The sequence below is a fragment of the Vombatus ursinus genome, unplaced genomic scaffold (genome assembly GCF_900497805.2).
Source record: "Vombatus ursinus unplaced genomic scaffold, bare-nosed wombat genome assembly UNPS02010304.1, whole genome shotgun sequence".
NCBI lineage: Eukaryota > Metazoa > Chordata > Mammalia > Diprotodontia > Vombatidae > Vombatus > Vombatus ursinus.
Window position 1 is genome coordinate 6,300,286 of NW_020950082.1, and position 21,819 is coordinate 6,322,104.

The window sequence follows — 21,819 nt, forward strand, 5'->3', positions numbered from 1 at the left end:
TAAACAGATGGAAGGAACTAGTATTAAGAAGGATCAGGAAAAGCTTTTTACAGGAGGTCGGATTTTAGCTAGACTCAACTTCCTAGCCTGGGAAGCTGGGAAGTGGAGAAGAGGAAGGAGAGAATTCCAGGCATGGGAGAGAACAAGTAAAAACTCTTGAGAGATGAAATGGCTCATGAGAGGAACAGCAAGAAAACTATTGTCACTGGATTTCAGAGTACCTGGTAGGCGGAGGTAGGACAGGGCAGTAAAGTGTAAAAAAACTGGAAAGGTAAGAAGAGGACAGATTACAGAGGGCTTTATAATCCAAATGGAGGATTTTATTTTAGATCCTGGAGGGAATAGGGAACCATTGGAGTTTAGTGGAAGAGGTGGGGTGACATGGCAAGTCTTCTACTTCAGGAAAATCAGCTTGGCAGCTGAGTGGAGGATGGGCTGGGTGGGGACTTGAGTCTGGAAGACCAATTAGCAGGTTTTTTCAAAAGTTGACTATAACTATCAGAAAGGAAACAATTAGGCAGTAGCATGAAGTTGAACCTCAGAGTCAAGAAAGGGTGATTCAAAGGGCTTGTAATAAAGCTTGCTGAAGGTGGAGGATGAGGTTTGGACACTTCAGGAGATCAGCATTTACAAAAGGCAGTCGTGGGCCTCAGCATTAACTCCTAGTAGGGATGGGAAGAAGTGGTTGGGTATTTGGGAAATTATGGTTATGTGATGATAGTAAAAAGTTCCAGAGGCTCAAAGTCAAAATAGGATGCCAACAGTAGTATCACGCAATGAGAAGAATTAGAAAGAACAGTATTAGAATTCTAGGACTTGGGATATATATTTTCTACTGCATCTTACTATATTTATGGAAAATAAGCATTCATGGGAAGATATTATAGACAGTCCTTGAAAAGGTAAGGAATTAGAAAGAGAATGGAAAGAAAACCCTTCTTTAAAAGAAAACAGGCAGAAAGACAACAAGGCACTCTCTGCTCTCAAGGAAACCAATGAGGGTGACAACGTGTAAAAAAAACTATATATAAACATGATATATACAGGATAAACTGGCAATAATAAACAGATGGAAGGAACTAGTATTAAGAAGGATCAGGAAAAGCTTTAAAAGGGGAATTAGAAACCAGTATGAGTGAAATGGAGGCAGCTAGGTGGCTCAGTGGATACAGCACTAGACCTGGAGTCAGGAAGATGTGAGTTCAAATCTGGTCTCAGACACTTTCTAGCTATGTGACCCTCAGCAAGTCACTTAATCTCTGTTTGTCTTAATCCACTGGAGAAGGATATGCAAACCACTACTGTACCTTTGCCATTGGTGCCACAGCATTGGTCCATGGGGTCATGAAGAATCAGACACAACTGGACAACAACAATGAATGAAATAGAAGACAGGAATGAGCATCTGTGGGTGTGGGTGATAGCCAGAAGAACAGATAACACTATTATCAGAGTTTATATAAGAAAAGGCTAAACAAATGAGAGACAGACATACAAATACAGAGAGACACAGAGAGAATAGCAATAAAAGAAAACTCAAGGATCTTGGGACTCCTATGCTCACCAACTTCAAAATCACCTACTTGGCCTCCACTAAGTAAAATCTCCATTTTTTTCTTCTTCCTCATTTTATCCTTTGAGCCTCCTAGTCAACAAAACTACCCCACCATTCAAAGTCTAGTTCTTCCACAAATTGTTACTTTGTGACTAGTAAGAGGTCAGATTGTTGAAATCATAACAAGAACTTTGTCTTCCCATACATGCCCCCACTGAACTCAACTCTTCTAGCTTTCTAGTAAACTGCAAAGATTTTAAAATAAAAAGTTGTATTTGTTCCCATCATAATTAGAATATATGATCTGATAAAACAGGATTGTCTTTTGTATGCCCTGTTCAACATCTAGCAAATGTGTTTCTCAGTCAATATGAAATTAATCACAGGCTTCTGGTAACTGGGTTATGTAGCACTTAACTCAAAAGGATAAAGGGAATACTGTAGCTAGAAAATGAAAGTGAGACGCACTTAACATAGGAAAAAAAATGATCATAATGCAACCAACAATATTATTGGAAGGAAGGCAGGGCTTAAGTATTTGTTAGCCCAGGCAGGAATTGCTCTGTAATCTTGGGGACTCTGTGCTGTACAAAGGCATGGAGAGTTTAGGTATGGACCAAAGCATCTAATCCTCAACCAAATAAGAATAAATTCAAGCATATTCCTATCCAAAGCATACCATTTTAATTTGAGGGCTTCAGTAATATGTAATTTTTCACACAATAAAGACTGATTTTTTTAAACAATAGTGCTTTTTGTGTGTGTGGTTTGCTTTCAAACCTCCAAAGACTCACACAAGTGTTTTTTTTTTTAATTGGTCTTTTTAAATGAACAATTCATAAACATGAATCAAACCTAGTAGAGTCAAATATACTCTCTCTGCCAAACTCTCATTTGCATCCCTGAAAACAATTGACAACCCTTTAGGGAAAATCAGTGCTTTCAAACATTATGTAAAAAGGGGATGAACATGCATTTTACAAAATAAGTGTTTATAAGCTTATTGCCTTTCCTTCCTTTCATCCCCCACTCCGAGGAATTCAGTCTTAGGGCCACTCTCTCGCCCACCACATCCTCAGAGAAGGAATCCTGAAAGATGGGATTATGTTTGCAGTATAAGAGACAGGGAAGACCTTATGGCATTGTATCTTCTATGGGCTAATCCACAACTTAATTTTCTTTCCTTGGTCTGCTATCTTATGTCTGTATGTATGCCTCTGATATTACCAAAAGAACATTCCAAATATTGACATTCTTTCATAAGCATCAGTCTGGGGTGAGTGGAGAGTTTAGAGCTCTAAGACATCCTAGACGCTTTATTCAATCCAGTCCTCTCCTAGCTGAAAAGAAGTGAACAGAGCTCCGGAGTTGGAGTCAGGAAGACTTGGGTTCAGATTCTGCTTCCTACTTAGAAGTTCTGTGTCTCTGGGTAAGTCCCTTTACCTCTCTGTTCTTTAATTTTCTCATCTGTTAAATGAGTAGGTTGAGCTAGATGGCCTCTGGGGGCCCTTCCAGCACTAAGTCTATGAACTTGTAAAACTGAGGTTCAGAGAAGCTGTGACTTGACCAGCTAATAAGTAGCAGAGCAATATTTTGAATCCAATTTCCCTGCCTCCAATCAATAAAAGAATCAATAAACATTTGATAAGCACCTAGTATGTGCCAGGCACTGTGTTAAGCACTGGGGATACACAAAAAGGGAAAGAATCCTGCCCTCAGGGAGCTTACAATCTAATGGAGTGAAAAAGTTAAAGGAGGGAAAAGCAGTTGTCCCATAAGGTTTGAAGTCAATGATAATAAAACATGGATAAATATACTCATGAAATAAGGTTTAGCAAATTCTCCACTAAGCTGCTACTTCCAGCTCTCACTTTTCCATTAAACCACAAGAAAATAATTCATGAGAGAAATAAATAAATAGGACAGCCATTTCCTGACTGTTGACACATGGAGTTTGTGGCCAATCCAAGTCTTTCTTGATGTAATTTAGAGAATTGCCCTTTGCAAACCATGCCATCATACTTGTTCCCAGATGAATATATAGACGGCTCTTTTCTACCTTTTCTGAGGCTACCAGAGTATATTAGTTTTGGTTCCAATTAAAGGACCAGTATTTGGAGGACATTTTTTTTTTCAGGTCAATATGGTTCTGATTGTTCCTACATTTTAACCATCAGCGCCATCATTAGATAAAAGGTACTCACAACTGGATGAAGCGGTGTTCCTGGAAACATAAATTGCATCTGCTGGGCAAGCATTGCTGCTGCAGTTTTTTGTTGGATCAAATTGTTCCTCCCGTTAATTTCTAGTTGGGTTTTTAAATGTGTCGGTGGGTGAAGATACTTGCAGTTCTCCCTTGAGCAACGACCCTACAAAGGAAACATTCCAAAAAAAAAATTTAAAGCTTTTAAAAGGAGTTCAGAATTGGTGCTATACCAAAGTCTATGATGGACCCAGAAACACAACCCCCTCCCTGCCCAGGCCACTCTGAGGGTGGCATAACATCTAACTGCAGACCTGTCAGAGGAGAGATGTAGAAGCTTCCTGAATTTATTGCTGGGACACTCTCTCTGAAAACATGGCCTAGCAAATTGTTTCAGGTGGGCTTCTGCTCCAGATGAACATTACAAGGAATGGAAATGACAGGGAGGGCAGGGGCACAGTTATGCTGCTTCTCGACATGTAGGTCAAAGTGCTTGCTATGAACTGGTTAGAACAGCTAGGTGGTACAGTGGATAGTGATGGACCTAGAGGAAGGAACCTGTCTAGACCTGGCAACTGGACCTAAATTCAAATGAAGTCTCAGACACTTACTAGCTATGTGACCCTGGGCAAGCCACTTAACCCTGTTTGCCTCAATTTCCTCATGTGTAAAATGAGCTGGAGAGGGAAATGGCAAACCACTCCACTATCTTTGCCAAGAAAACCCCAAATGGAGTCATGAAGAGTTGGACACCACTGAAAAAACGACACAACAACAAAATGGGAAATGATAATAGCACCTACCTTCCAGGGCTGTTTAAATGATATAGTATTTGTGAAGCACTTTGCAAATCCAAAGTGCTATGTAAATGTTAGTTATTATTATTAAACTGGTTTATTTGTGCCAGACAGACATCAAGGTAAATGTAGGCAGAATGGACAGCAATCCCTCCACTACTGCCCTACTCCAAGGTTTCCCTTTTGCCTCTGGGGCAAAATACAAACTTGTCCAAACTGCCTTTCCAGGCTTATTATATTTTATTCTCCTTTACGTTTTAGCCAAACTGGCCTACTTACTATGTATTGTAAATGATAACACTCCATGTTCAATCTCCATGCTGTTGCACAAACTATTTCCCATTTCTGGAATGCATCTCCTTTTCACTTTCACCTTGAAGAATCTCTATCTCCTTTTAAAGCTCAACTCAAATGTCCCCTCCTATACAAGGGCCTATTTTTACTATCATCCCAGTCCCAGATTCTAGTGCCCTTCCCCAATCTCCAAATTTGTACTTAATTCTCCATATACATTTTGTTCCCTTCTCCCTCTTCCCAGTAGAATATAAGCTTCTTGAGGACACAGACTGTTTAGCTTTTGTCTATGGATCCCTGCCATCTGGTATAATGCCTGGCACATGGTAGGTGATTAATAAATATTTATTGAATATTGAATGAATCATGGTGTGGTGGTTACCTTAGAGTCTTAAAGCTATGCCCGTGGAGGACAAGTTCTGGGAGGTGCCATCATTCTGGAAAAGTTTCAAGAACAGGCCAGGTAATGAACTATATATCTACTGTGTTAGAATTGTTCTGATCTTGGAGTTGCACAGCTTCAAACATTCTTTTTTTTTGGACTATAATAATATACCATTACCAATCTACTAAGGGATTGTGATCTGAATCAGTGGAAGGAGTGGTCACAGAAATGAAATTACAGGTCCTTTTATTACTGAAGCATAAAAACATGCAGTAATCAGAATTAGGATGTCTTATAAGATCATACTGCCCCATCATTAAAGGTGTTAAAGGTGGGGCTGGATGACTACTCATCAAGAATGAGAGCTAGCATGGCATAGTAGAAAGAGCACCGAACCCATAGGATACCTGTGTTTAAATCATTAAATACTACTTCAGTAGTATTTTTCATTAGCTGTGAGACCCTGGGCATTTTGTAGTCTTCATCTCAGAGCCTCAGTTTACTCACCTGTAAAATGGGAATAATAATATTTACACTAATAGTGCTTCTATGAAGAATGTACTATATACACATGTGAATTATTATTATTATTATTATTGTTGTTGTTTACTATGATTAAGATTCGTACATGGACTATATCAAGAATTCTTAATATTTTTTATGTCATGGTCCCCTTTGCCAGTCTAGTGAAACTCCTGGAACCTTTCTTAGAATAATGTTTTTAAATGCAGAAGATAAAATACAAGGGTTACAAAGGAAACCAATTACATTGAAATATTATCAAATATATACATGTGTGTCTGTGTACATATACATGCAGAATATTCATAATCACACAAACAGATACATATTATATATGTGTGTGTATATATATATATATACATATACACACACACACATATATACACTGTATGGATTATCTAGCTAGGATTCTTAACCTAGGGTCTGTAAATTTTACACACACATAAATAGACATAGACATAGACATAGACATAGACATCGACATAGACCTCTCTCTCTCTCTGTATGTATGTAAAGTTTACAGATCCCAAGTTAAGAATCTTGGCTAGATGATCTCTAAAGACCCTTACAACTCAGAGATTCTATGATTCTATCCGGGTTAGCTATTTACACTGCCCAAATTTACTAGATAAATGCCTTTTCCTCACCATTGAAATAGCAATGACAGGAGCATAGGCAAAACAGACACTCCCTGGCAACAGATGAGAAATTAGTCAAAAGAGAAGGTTTCCAAGTGTTTACCTTATAATTTCCTGTAGTTGTTTGCAGGCTACGTGAATCTGAACCTCACTAAGCATTCTAGAACAGGAACACACTGATTTCTGGTGATTGAGGTATGGTGAAAAAGGTATCAGTGACAGTGTAAATGCCTAATGGTAAACTGCTAAGGGGGTGTGTGTGTGTGTGTGTGTGTGTGTGTGTGTGTGTGTGTGTGATGCTAGGGGACTGTGAACACTACAGTTTGATCAGCTGAGTGACAGCCATGCATGAGCAGGGACCTGAGTAGTAACAGAATTTGGAATGAAATAAAGTTTGAACTTTATTTCCTAAATAACAATATTTTTATGCATCACCTATTCAGAATGAAATGTTCATTTTAAGTGATAAAAAGTTTCTAGAAAATAAAGACCCAAATCAAGATATGTTAACCAGCATTACGTTTGAGTCCTTAATAATCTTTATTATTTGTCCACTGACCATCAAGGGAATGATTTTATTTACAAGCTTCATTAAAAAGCAGACATTCTGCAGAAAAAGGAACAATAGATATAACCTCAGTTGTCTAATTCTTAATATCTATAGTTAACATGTTTTACACAGACTTAATTTACTTTTGGGCTGCCTACAATTTGCTTGGCTTGATCTTCCCTATACAATTGCAGGCTGTATGCTCAGATATAGCCAGCCTGTTTTTATGAAGGACAGAGAATCTTCTAGTGAGAGCCCTGCAGGAGTTTGCAATTTAGATGTAAAAAAGATGGGACTGGTATTGAATATGTAAAAATTTTTCCCCTATGAGCAGCTTTAAATACTGCAGGGCCCAGGATTTACCTCTTTCTCAGTCCACATTAATACTGATGCGCACAAATGCTTACCTCATATATACATATATTTATGTATGTATATATGTATGTATGTATATACACACACATATCTCCAAGGATTCAAGGAGGCATGTACAGACCTATGAGTGAAATGAATAAAAAGGCTAGTGTTAGAGAAAGCACAGAATTCCAGAGTGGAGGAATAAGATGAGCTATATTTCCATACACCAACCAATTTAGTTGTTAAGATCTGGCTCCTAATGTAATTGTCTGTATGATGGCTAATCTTTTTGTTTGCTTCTGTGTTAGATATATTGAGAAGAAAAACATCTGTTTGGGGCTGAAAAACAGCATTTGCTTGCAAATACCAGTTAGTATACTGAACTGGTTGGTAATTTATTAATGGAACTCTGTTTCCATGAGAGTTAATGCAACTTCCTAATGTGCCTTCCTCATTCCCAGTAAGAATAATGTGCAATATTGCCTTTCATAGCAGAATCGATTGGGCAGGAAGAATTAGTATCTGAGAAAGAATGTAGATTTTTGAGGGCATTATGTATTATTTAGTTGATTCTGTAAGTGAACATGGAGTACTGATCAGAGAAAAATAAGTATTCTTGATGACAAGATGACAGATGCTTACAGATGCTACAGAATCATCCAGACATACATTAGTTTCTTGTTAGGTTCTGTGGTGGGCAATGGGACCTAATCAATATCTGAAAATTTATGTCAAAGTTAATTTAAAATGAGTGTCCACAATGCAATAATGTATATGTTTAACATTATCTTAAACAGAATGGGGTAAGTCTCTAGAAATACTCCATCCAAAGATGCTTTTTCTGGATTGTCATCAGTTTTGAAGTATACCACCTATGGGTAGGTGCATATATTCTAAGAACAAAACTGAAGTATACCACATAGCATAATCTTGAGATGATCTCTTGTAGGCTTCAAAAATCTCAAAGAAAAAACAATTTTGTGAAAAGGAATGAGCTATTTGATATAGTTAACAATGTGTAAGAAAATACCCAGGTAGACAGAAGATAGATAGAAGCACATCATTATGCAAACGTGACTGAATGTCACACAGTATGTCACAAAAAAAAAAAAATGAAGAAAGCAGGGTATAGAAATGCAAAAAAAAAATGTTGATGTGTCAGGAAAAACCCATCACCCTTTGAATTTTATACTACAAATGAGGAGACAACATATCCTTCTGGAGAAAAGTTGGACAAGTTGTACTTTTAATCATTTTCTTTCCTACTGCTAATCTGACTTCTTCCTTATATATTCTCTATCTCTGTCTCTATCTCCTTATCTCTCTTATTTTTAGTTTTTTATTAAAAATATGGCAGAAATATGTGAGAAGCCAAAAGTATGATGACTCTGTTATTGGATTACAGCAACTTCAGGAATTCTTATGTTTGCAATGGCATAGGTATTTGAATGATGTGAAGAAGAGGGAAAAGGCTTGAGTAAAAAACTATAGGGATACAGGTAGAGTCTTTGAGGACATTTTCCTGCTTTTTGAAGCATAGGAAGCACAATGAGGTGGAGCCAAGCTGGCAGAGTAAAGGTAGGGACTCACCTGAGCTCTCTCCCCCTTTAAAAAGTGACTCTAAATAAACTCTACAGCAGCAGAACCCCCAAAAGATAGAGTGAAACAAATGTCCAGCCCAAGACAACTTGGAAGGTTGACTGGAAGCACAGGGTGAGATAGGAGCGCAGTCCAGCACATGCCAAGCCAGCACAGCCCTGGCCCTAGCAAATCAGGAACAGGACTTGGGGGTGACTCAATCAGCAGCGGCAAAGGCAGTGGCTGCTTCTGGAGCTCTGAGTCCCCAGGTGGTAAGGAAGTTGAACAGTTGGTCAGAAGGAGATTACAGAGGTCTTCTTGCTAGCACTGGGGCAGGACTTTGTTGTTTGGCCTATACTTGGATCCAGATTGAAATCCTAGGTGGCAGTCCCAGGGCTAGGAGGAGAACTAGTACAGCAGAGCTTATGGCCACAGTGGAGGGGGAATCCTTCTCAAAGTTCCAGGGCAGAAAAGAGTGCTTGTGGTCACTCATATACCAGAGCACAGGCCAGGAGAATAGTAAATACGTCGCCTTAGATCATACCACTTTGGAAGAACTGAAAACTTACAAGTCCCTAGAAGTATCTCTGAAAACAGCTGCATAAAACCCCTGGAGCTTGGGACGGTTTGCTCTCTACCATGGAAGCAGAGCCCTACCTTAACAAAGAGTTAAAAAGTCAAGTAATAGGCTAGGAAAATAAGCAAACAATGAAAAAAAAAAACTTTGATCATAGAAAGTTACTATGGTGACAAGGAAGATCAAAACACACACTCAGAAGAAGACAACAAAGTCAAAGCTCCTACATCCAAAGCTTCCAAGAAAAATATGAATTGGTCTCAGGACATGGAAGAGCTCAAAAAGGATTTTGAAAATCAAGTAAGAGAAGTAGAGGAAACATTGGGATTAGAAATGAGAGTGAAGCAAGAGAATCATGAAAAAGCGAGTCAACGGCTTGGTAAAGGGAACACACACACACACACACACACAAATTCTGAAGAAAATAACACCTTAAAAAACAGACTAGGCCAAATGGTAAAAGAGGTCCAAAAAGCCAATGAAGAAAAGAATGCCTTAAAAAGCAGAACTGGCTAAATGGAAAAGGAGGTCCAAAAGCTCACTGAAGAAAATAATTCTTTAAAAATTAGAAAGGAAGCACAATGAAATGGAAAGCACACTGGACTTGGCAGTTGGAAAATACCTGGTTCAAATTCCAGCTTTGGAACTTACTAGCTGAATTGCTGTTGTTGTAGTTGTTGTTGTTGAGTTGTTTCAGTCATGTCTGACTCTCTGTGACTCTATTTGGGGTTTTCTTGGCAAAGATACTGGAATTATTTGCAATTTTCTTCTCCAGCTCATTTTACAGATGAGGAAACTAACGCAAACAAGCTGAAGTGAATTGTCCAGGGTCACATAGCTATTAAGGTCTGAGGCCATATTAGAACTTAGGTCTCCAGGCTCTATGCCCACCACTCTACCCACTGTGCCACCTACCTGCCCTACTACCTGTATGGCTGTGGGTAAAACCCTTAACATCTCTGAGGTCCAATTCCTCATCTACACAATGAAGTTAACATTACAGGACTTGCACCAGCTATGTTATAGGTTTTTGTTTTTTGGAAATTGTTCAGCAAACTTTACATCTTTATATACATATATAGCATTATTGGCACTGGTCAACAGAAAATCATCTCATGAAGAATAGAAGAACAATGTTTTTGAACTGTGACTTCATTGACACTGGGTGCTCCAGACCAGGAAATTCTCTCTACCAATGTAGACCTTCAACTGCTCAGAAACTTAGAGATGTACCTTAGAGACTGAGAGATCACCTAGCCAACATGTATCTGAGACAGCACTGGAACAGAGGTTTTCCCAACCATAAGGTTGGTTTTCTATCCATTTTGCCACATTACCTTTTAAAAAAAAAAACCTATATAAGGTGAAAACACTTACTATAGCTTCATAAATGATTATTTTAAAGAATCTGGCTCCCCACCAAACCTAACTGTTTTCCCAGTTGTCTCTGTGCTTAATATAATACGAATTTTCTTAAAGGTAAAGTGTTGCTAATATTTTCATTTCTGTGCTTCAAAGTGAGTTATGGGACTCAGATTTTCATAGGAATTATTCCCAACTGAGAACTAAATAAGATAAATTATATTTGTTAAGTTATACTATTTGCATAGCATTGAAAGATGATTGAATATGTGGACAAAGGAGAGGGAGTCCAAAAGGCATAGAAGGCAAATTTCAATGAAATGTAATCCCTGTCCAAAATAGGAAGGCAAGAAGCAGGCATGAAAAAAAGTTTTTTTAAATAACCTCAAGCTAATATGGTACCAGTGAATCTAATCAAATTCAGCAAGCATTTATTAAATACTTACTATGTACAAAGCATAGAGAAGCATACTGTAATCTATGGATCACTCTTTTGGAGTCAGGAAGATCCCATTCAAGTTCCACCTCTGACATATTGATGTGACTCAGAGTAAGTCATCTAACTTCTCAGTGTTCCAGGCAACTTTCTAAGATTGTTAATTGCGAGGAAATTGCCAAGGGAAGTTCCTTACTGAGAATTCCCTACACTAATAAAATCATGGGATTATAGATTTGGAACTGGAAGGCAAGTAAGAGTCCATTGAGTTCAGTCCGCTCTTTTTACAGAAGAGAAAACTGAGGCAAGAGGTAGAGTCAAAAGTATAGTACAAAAAAAAAGTATACAAGGCACTGTTAGGTGCTAAGAATGCAAAGGCTCAATAAAAATAGTCCTTGCCCCCAAGTTTACATTCTTCTAGGGGAGGGGGATACAATATGTAAATAGATAAATGTCTTCATGATCATCTGGGGAGAAAGAGAACACAACTTGTAACTGTAACTGGAAGAAATTAAAGACAGAGATTACACCAATATTTACTCATGATATGATGACTCATCCCCCATAGTCAGGGAAGTTACATAATACTCTCTCTCTCCCACATGAGAAATCTTTAAAAGGGCTGTTGGGTACAGTGAAAATAAAGAATGTAGAAAATCTGGTTCTAAAAGTGAATTACCAAGAAACATGTACATGACAACATAATTGCTTTTTTCTAGGTTTGTATCTCCCCATACCCTCAAAAAGGCCTGTAGTACATCAAGCTCAGGGAAGTTCTAATTCATACAGGATAATAGTGTTGGTATATGAGTCTGGGAAATGTTTTCTTTTTGCCCCAGTATAAACAAAGAGAGGACTCCTCTTGATAGTTAGCCTAAGTTCTATTTGCATCTCAAACTTAACCCACCTGAAACCGGATTTTCCCACTTCCTCCTATACCAGTGTCCTTCCTGACTTCATTACTTTATATTTATTGTCACTACCATTCTCCCAGTCACCCAAAGTTTCAATGTCATTTTGGACTCCCTCTCCTTTGTCCACATATTCAATCATCTTTCAAGTCTTGTTCTTTCCTTCCGCTTTCTCCGGCACAATCTTTCCTTTCCATTTCCAATGCCACCAACCTTGTTCAGACCCTCATTACTTCTCATTCTCATCTAAACTACAGAAACAACTTTCTAACTGGTCTGTTCACCTCAGGTCTCTTCCTTTTCTAATATATTCCGTACACAAGGACCTGGCTAATCTTTAAAAAAAATAGTTCTGGTCATTTCTTTCCACAGCTTAAAAAAACAAAACAAAATACCTTTTTAGTTACTTTTTAGTCATACTTTTTTTTTTAACCCTGGTTCCTCCCTAGAAAATTCGTTGTATTTGAGGAAAAATCAGTGAACTCTAGGAGTCTAGCCCTATGTATAGTCCTGTCTATAGCTAGGCTGGGCCAAGAAGACAGAGATGGTCATCAATACTAGCAGAAGAGAGTGTTGTATAGTGGAAAGACGACTTGATTTGCTGAAAAGAGAACTTGGGTTTGAATGTCCACTCTATCTTATTTATCTGTGTGATTGTGAGCAAATCATTTAAATTCCCTGGGCCTCAGTTTATCAGTAAAATGAAGTGGCTGGACTGCATGATCTCTTTTGCCCTAAGTTCTACATTCCATGCCTATGACAAAGCTTTATGGTATGTACCACTTGACTGGTTTTTGACTGTATCTGTGATTTCATAGGGTAGGGAGCTTCCAGTAATGAACTTCCTCTGTCAATTCAGATTGGTACTTATGATTTTAAGAGAGTTGTCTGGGGTACTCAGAACTTAAGTAACGCACCAAGCAACCATAGCTGGTATGTATCTGAGGCAGGACTTCAATCCAGGTCTTTCTGACTCCTAGGCTGAAACGCTAGCCCCTACACAATGTTGATTCTCAGAGCCTGACTGGTTCGGCCCAAATCCCACTTTGGCAGAAAATATGACAGGCTGTGACCTCATCTCCATGGATATGGATATTGATCTTGATCATCCTATCAAGAGTCTGACACAATTGGGAAATTTTTAGAAATCATCTTGACAACTCTCCTTTTCACTGAAGGTTTGCAACCAGTTCAGGTTTCATTTCCCCATGAAAAGGTTGACCAACCCCAGGTTCTAAAAGTGAAGACAATTCATCTGAAGATCTCATCCTGTGAAAACATAAGTACCTGGAAACTTGGGTACTGTTAATTCTGCAAGTTTCTTGTTTTAACTATCTTTCTCTCTTCTCTTGTGGCTAGCATGTCCCTTCAGCTAATGTTTTAGCCATAAACTATCTCCTTCTCTTATCTCACCCTTATCTGTATCCATCCCCTATCCTCTGAATCTCAGAAGGAAAAAAAAAATAAGAGCATTACAAAACCTCAATATTCCATTCTAGCTTACACTTGAATTGGAATGTCTTCCATAGTAGCCTGGACAAGGGGTCATCCAATATCCACCTGAAGCCCTCCAGAAGATGGAGACCCCATTACTTCCTAAAGCAGTCCATTCCACTTGTAAATAGTTCTCATTAGGACATATCCCCCTTAACATCATCTACTCTATGTAACTTATGTAACTTCTTGTCATTGAGCTTAGTTCTATTCTTAGAGACAAAGCAAAACAAGTTTAGCTCCTTTCCTCCACAGTAGCCCTTTAAATATCTGAAGTCATCTATCATATCCATCCTAAGCCTCTCTGCTCTATGGTAAACATTCCCAGATCCTTCAACTGATTCTTGATATGGCATAGTTTTCAAATCCCCTAGTCATCCTAGTTGGACTTCCCTAGGTGTGTTCTTATTTAATAATGTCCTCTTGTAATGTCATTCCCAGCACTGAATACTGCATTCTAGATTGTCTGACTGGGACACAGCATACCCAGAGTAAAACTTCTCTTATTCTGGAAATGACATTTTTATTAAGGTAGTCCAAGTGTGAATGAGTTTTTAGGCTGCTATATCATACTATTGAATGTTCAGGCCTCTCAAGTCCCCAAGGTTTTTGTGTATTTACTGTTGCTAGCCATGATTTTCTCATTCTGTACTTGTACAGGTCATTTTTGGAATTCAAATATAACTTTAAAAAATAGCTAGCATTTGTAGCACTTGAAAGTTTGCAAAATGCTTTACCTATATTATCTCATTTCATCCTTACAACAACCCTGGGAGGTAGATGATATTATCATCCTGATTTATAGATGAGGAAACTGAGGCAATTTAAGTGATTTGCCCAGATATTCAGTTACTAGATCTGACCTCATTCACTATAACTAGTCACTACAAGTTCAGCACTCTATCCACTGTACCACTTAGTTGAGCATTAAATTCTACCTTATTATATTTAATCCATTTTTCTAGTCTGTTGAGATCCTTCTGGGTCATGATTCATATTTGCTGGTACCTTGAAATTCAGTTATTCTGACCCTGATAGCTTGAAGTCACTGAAGGAAGTATAGATGTCCATCCATTCACTAGCTCCTCTATTGTGTCCTATTTTACACTGTATTACAAATACCCTCTTTATCTCTGATCTTTTATTCTTATACAGATTGTTTCCAAAAGTCTTATGTATTAAATCCTAAAACTGCAATAAGAATTTTGAGACATCCTGCATGTCTTCCTTCTCTCCTTCACTGAAACTTGGCATTTCTTTAAGGATTATCATATGTCTGGCAACCCTTTGTAGGACTAAATGCTCTTTTACTCATTCTACCTGATTCGCAGGAGTAGAAAGGGATTTGACTGCTCCTTGTTCCCATTGCCACTTATTTTTTTTTAATCTGAGCATTTCTTTTTTTTTTAAGTAATTTCTTTTGATTTATCAATAATCACTTCCATATGCTTTTGAGTTTAAAATTTTTCTCCCCCTTCTTCCCCACCACCCTCCCCAAGACGGTGCACAATCTGATATAGGCTATACATTTACATTCATATTAAACATATTTTCACATTAGTGATATTGTAAGTAAAAATTAAAACCAATAGGAGGAACCATCAGAAATAGGAAACAAAACTCAACAGAAGAGAAAAAAAATAACAATTCAGTTTCCATAGTTCTTTCTTTGGTTGTGGATAGCATTTTCTATCACAAGGCCTCTGGAGATGTCTTAGATCCTTGTATTGCCAGGAAGGGTTAAGTTTATCAATATTAGTCATCACACAATGTGGCTGTTATTGTGTACAATGTTCTCTTGGTTCTGCTCACTTCACTCCCATTGCCACTTCTAAGTCTTTGCTCTGTCATCAATCACTTAGCAAACTCTTCTTGAATATCATGCCATCCGACTAATCCTCTACCTCCCACTCCCAGCCCTCAGTCTTGGTTGTAGTCATCTTCTGACCTCTAGAAAAATCTTAGAATTATATTATCTCAGAGTTGAAAGGGTCCTGAGAGATCCTGTAGTGCAGCTTCTCATTTTACAGATGAGGAAACCAAGAGAGTTGAAGTTACTTAGCCAAAGTTGACCTTCCTTAATTAACTTGATCTCCACATTCCAACTAGCCATCCACCAGGACACCGGGGTCTATCAAGACATTTTGCCATCTGCCCTGCCACCTAGTGTGCATTTCTATGTGCTAGCCACCTCTTGCTGTGTTAACAGCAACCAAATCAATACTACCATTGCTACTGAAGAAGGCATGGCAGTCAAACGTTCTATGGTTTCATTCACAATCCTTGGACAACCCAGATCACAACTGAGCTACTTTGTGTATTGTTTTCCCCTATTAGAATGTAAACTCCCTGAGGGCAGAAACTCCCACTTTTATATTTGAATCCCAAGTGCCTATACAGTGCCCAGAACATAAGTACTTTATAATTGTTTTTTCATCCATTCATTCATCTATCTCTCCATTTATCCATTCGTTTTTATTTGACTGAAAAGTAAAACCACTGGATATGTGTTTACTCAAATCCTTTACTCCATACCTGAATATTTTTCTTTTTTTTTTTTTAAGGCAAGTGGGGTTAAAAGACTTGTCCAGGATCACACAGCTAGTAAGTGTCAAGTGTTTCGTCTGAGGCCGGATTTGAACTCAGGTCCTCCTGACTTTAGGGCCAATGCTCTATCCACTGTGCCACCTACCTGCCCCTGCCTCAATATTTCTTGATATCTTCCCATATGCTTTCCAGTTCTGGAGGATGAGATGACTTTCCTCCTTCTTAAGGCTAATTCTATCCACCTGTATGTATGCCTGATCACATTCTCTCATCTGGGGCCATGCTCCATCAATCATTATTTCTAACTCTTTCATCTTTACTCTCTTCTTTCCTTTTGGTTTCATCTCCTCCAAATGAGTTCCAGTCTATGGTAATCTGTGCAATTTATTTTGCCTCTCAAAGTAGGTTAGTATTCTAGACTAATAAGTGTCACCAAAATCAATACAGATTTTCAAGCCAAAGTGAGATATAAATAAAGGGCCATATTGCTCCTCAGTCTCTTTTGCTGGATCTTCAGCCAGGTCATGCCTAGTAACTGTGGATGTTCCAACCTCCAGTCTCACATTTTCACCTGCCTACTATATGTCTAAAACTGTATATCTTTTAAAAATCTTAAAAGCTTCACAAGAAAAACTGAACACATTATTTTCCTCCCAAACATCCACCTCTTCTCAACTTCCCTATTGCTGTCAAGAACACCTCTATCCTTCTAGTCACCCAGACTCTCAATCTAGATCAACTCCTCACTCTCTCTTAATGCCCCTGTATCCTGCCATTTCTACCATCTCTCTGATATGCCCGATACTGACAATACCCTGGTACAGGGTCCTCATTACCTCATGCCTGAAGTACTGGTTGTTCTTCTTGCCTGAAGTCTCTCTCCACTCTAATCCATCCTCCACTCAGTGGTCAAATTGATCTTCCTAAAAGTCAAGTATGATCATGTCACTGCCTCTCCCCACCTTTCAATAAACTCCAGTAGCTCCCTATTACCTCCAGGATGAAATCTAAAATCCTCTGTCCAGCTTTTAAAGCCCTTCATAATGTGGTCCCTTCCTACTTTCCTTCTGACATTATATACCCCCTACCCTCTGGCTCAGCTCAAACAGTCTATAACCTAATGGCACAGTTCTCCTTGCTATTCCTCATACCAAGTCACTCAATCTGTCAACTCTGGGCATTTTCACTGGCTGTAAACTGTAACTGGAACTCTTTCCCTCTTCATCTCTTCCTCCTGGCTTTTCTGGCTTCTTTCCAGTTCCAGCTCAAGTCCTACCTTCTGTAAGACTTTCCCAGTCCTCTTTATTCTTAATTCTCTGAGTCTACCCCCCTTTTTAGTCTGTCCCTATCTTGTTTGTGCATAGTTTTTTATTTTTTTTTTCATTCTGTCTCCTCCATTAGACTATGAGCTCTTTGAAAGCAGGGACTTTTTGCTTTTTTTTTTTGTTTGCCATTGTGTATATCCCCAGAACTTAGCAGAGTGTCTAGCACATAGTGCACAATTATTAAATAGTCATTGACTTGACTTGAAGGATGGTGGTAAATGGAATATGCATGTAGTAGACGGACAAATCAGAGCTGTAAAAATTTGACAGTTATTAAATTACAGGGTTTAAAGTGAAATAGATGCAAACTTAGCTGAGGAAAGATTTCAGGAACCAGTTTAGTGTGAAAATTGCTACAAAATGAAGTTACTAACTATAATATCTTTTGAAAACCACCCAATTTTCTAATTTGCTAATTTACAAAATAGTCTTTGTAATCCTTTTCCAGCATGGAATTCATTGAAAATGATATTAAAATGTGGAGCAAAAACAGAAAATATATTCATTATTTGCATACCGAAACAAATTATGCCATCTTTAAGAACACCTAATAGCTAACAGCAATCTATTAGTTTTGTGGAGGGGAAAAAACTCCCAATACATTTCATATAATCATGATTCTCAAATAGCTAAGTTGCCATATTAAATATCATTCATGAGTAATTTTTATTTAATTAGTGTAATTATGTTAATTTATCATCATCCTTATTCCCGCATTGAATCACCAAGAGAATGGTAGTAAAAACCCATAACCTCAACTGTCTGTACAAAAATGCCCAAAGTTTATGCAATAAACAAGAGCTAGAGGTCCACCTCATAGATATCTCTAAGATTTGGTAAGAGGAAACCCATATCTGAGCCATGACTCTCCAAATAGGTTTACCTTGTTCAAAAGAAACAAGATAGGTAGAGGGTATGTGGGGGGGGTGGAGTACTCAATGTATATTGAGAAGGTACATTCATGTGAGAAAATCCTGGAACTAGAGGGGAGAAGCATGATGGGGAGTATTTGGGTGAAAATCAGTGAAGAGAGAAATAGAAATGATTTTGTCACTGGCGCATACTACAACCATCCAGACAGGAAGAGGAAACATGAAGAGTTTGTGGAACAGACCACAAGTCTGGTATAAAGACGTGATAGTAGTGATGGGGGACCGGTTATCTGCTAGAGTTCTCTCTCTGCCAAAAGCAAAGCAATTAATAACTTCCTGACTTGCCTAGTCATAATTTCATCTTTGAAAAGGTGGAGGAACAAATAAAGGGGAATCCTACTATGGATCCGATTCTCACTAACAGGGAGGAATTTGTAGCTGGAGTAAGAAATGAAAGGTAGGGGTGTGTGTGTGTGTGTGTGTGTGTGTGTTCAAGGGCAGTCATGATGCTTCCTGGAATTTGTGGTAAAGAACTATAGGAAATCCAGGTATAGTCTGACATGCACCTTATATCAGGTACAAACAGATTTCTTTTTTTTATTAATTTATTTTGATTTATCAATAATTAGTTCCATATGCTTTTGAGTTTAAAATTTTTCTCCCCTTTCCTCCTCACCTCCCTCCCCAAGACAGTGCACAATCTGATATAGGCTATACATTTACATTCATATTAAACATATTTTGTTGTAAGTAAAAATTAAAACCAATAGGAGGAACCATCAGAAAGAGGAAATAAAACTCAACAGAAGAGAAAAAAAACCCCAGCAATTCAACTTCCACAGTTCTTTCTTCTGGAGATGTCTTAGATCCTTGTATTGCTGGGAAGAGTTAAGTTTATCAATATTAGTCATCATACAACATGGCTGTTATTGTGTACAACATTCTCTTGATTCTGCTCACTTCACTCAGTATCAGACCATACAAGTCTTTCCAAGTTTTTCTGAAGTCAGCCTGTTCATCATTTCTTATAGCACAATAGTATTCCATCACATTCATATACCACAACTTGCTCAGTCATTCCCAGTGCAAACAGATTTCAAAGGGCTCAGAAATGTAAGAGTAGCAAGCCTTCATATAGTGCTTTAAAGTTTGCAAAGTACTTTACATATCATTTACATGTCCTGTGATTTTCACAACAACCATGGGAGGTAGCTGCTATTATTGCTATTATTTTACAGATGAAGAAACTAAGGCTGAAAGAGGTCATATAATTAGCAGTTGTCTGAGGTAAGATTTGAACTGAGGTCGCCTGACTCCAAATCCAGTGTTCTATTGTCCATATCACCTATCCAAATAAAGATAGGATCCCATGGACTAAAATGCTTTAGGGAAAGTCAGCCCAGGAATGATGGGAAATGTCCAAAAATGAAAGTCTGAAGACACAAAGGGAAACAATTCCAATGAGAGGAAATCAGAGATTCATCTGAAGGGAGCAATGGGATTGCACAGGGAATTTGCCAAACAACTTAATTTAAAAAAAAAAAAAGAAAGAAAAATCTACAAAAAATAGAAGCAAGGTCATGTAACGGAGGATGAATAGAAAAGCATGGCAGAGTCCTTTCAAAATAATGTCAGGAATGTTAAAATTCGGAATAAGCTGAGGAAGCTAAGAGCAACATAGTGTGTTGTTTTTTTGTTTTCTCTGTTAGGAGAAAAAAGGAGGATCAGAGAAGGGATAAGACCTTGCTTGGGGTGGACTGGACAACATCTGTAGAAAGGAGCCAAAGCTGTTCAGTTGTTATCTTGATTCTGGTTTTTTTCTGCCAAAGAAAATGACCTTTGCACTGGAAAACACAGAGCAAAAATGACTAACAGGGACTTACTTAGATAAGTAAGGAGTTAATAAGGGGCACCCAGCTGCCCTTGACAAACGCATGTCTCCTAGTCAGATGAACTACGTGGTCAGGTACTGAAAGATCAGATAGTTGCTGAGCCACTGTCATTGAGATCTGAAAGATCCCGGAAAACGGTTGAGGTACCATAAGAATGGAGAAAGGTGAATGTTGTCCCAGTTTCCAGCAAAGGCGAGAAAACAAATTCAACAAACCATCAGTTAATGAGCTTGGCTATAGGTTTGTGAGTCTTGCCATTTCCAGTTTCACAGTCTTCTCATATACATCTCTTTTCTTTCACTCACACAATTGCCACTCCGGGGAAACCCTCATCCCCTTGTGCAATAGATTCTTTTCACAATAATCTCCCTGCTCCCCACTCTAGTCCATTCTCCATTCAACTACAAGCCTGACCATGTGACACACAGATTTCCACTACACCCCCTTTACCTAACTCTTCGGCAATATATTTGAGGAGTTCCTTATTATCTACAGGCACAAATATAAAATCCTCTGTTTGGCCTTTAAAGCCCTTCACACTGATTCCTTCCTACTTTTCCAGGCTTCTTACACTTTATTCTCTACTACATACTCTAAAATCTAGCAACTCTGGCTTCCTTGCTGTTTCTTGCATAAAAAATATTTAAAAAAATGTAATGCTGTCTTGGCTTTCACTAAAAAAGGCACAGCTTCTAGGGAGGCTGAGGGAGGCGATAGTCTTCTTGTGCCCTACCCTCTTCAGACTTGATCTGGCATTTGGTGTTCAGTGCTGGAGGTGGGAGGAAAAAAAAAACCTGAAACAAATAGTATATATTCTTAATTAGGTCTCCTTGCCTTAAGTCTCTCGGCCACTTTGAATCATCTTCCATAGAGCCACTAAAGTGATTTTCCAAAAACTCTAATGGCCCATTATTGACTCTAGTATCAATTATTTTTTTGTATTTTTCTAATACTTTAAAATTTATATATTCACTTGTTTTAGAATATATGCAATTAATAGTACATGAATATAATTTATTAATCAGCAAATACACATACAATGGGGTGTTTGTGCATTTTTTTTTTACTGATAGGAGTATACTATCTAAATATTTTGAGACCACTGCATTAGACATACTGCCTCATGCGTTTTCTGTCCTCCTCCTGCTTAAAATTTCAGTGGAAAGATGCTATGCAATTGGGAAAATGAATAAAATATTTGCATCAAAACATGATTTGCAACATTATACTTAGGACTTAGATTGACCTGTTAGTGATTTATTAAGCTCCAGAATATTTTAAAATTTAAATAGATAAAATAACCAGATTGCAGAAAGTTCCCTATACTATCTATTCCAAACGGAGGAAATAGCAAATCAAAGAAAGCATTGTAAGGAAATCAACGTTATGAAGGTTCTTTATATTCCTGAGCCATTGTGATCAGGCAGAGCTGCCATCAGAATGAGTCATTGCCTATTCTAAAATATCACGCACAAATCTATAACAAGCACTCTCCTTTGATCAGTAATTTAAGTCAATTTATTT

The 21,819-nt window shown here is 38.1% G+C and overlaps 1 protein-coding gene across 4 annotated transcripts in view; it reads right to left on the minus strand.

Moving 5' to 3' along the window:
- MBNL2 (muscleblind like splicing regulator 2) overlaps positions 1–21,819 on the minus strand; it is a 166,817-nt gene that overhangs the window by 55,233 nt on the left and 89,765 nt on the right. For all 4 annotated transcript variants that reach the window (XM_027854118.1, XM_027854115.1, XM_027854119.1 and 1 more), the window contains exon 3: positions 3,760–3,924. In XM_027854118.1, coding sequence (XP_027709919.1) covers positions 3,760–3,924 — 165 coding nt within the window. The remainder of the gene's footprint in view (positions 1–3,759; positions 3,925–21,819) is intronic.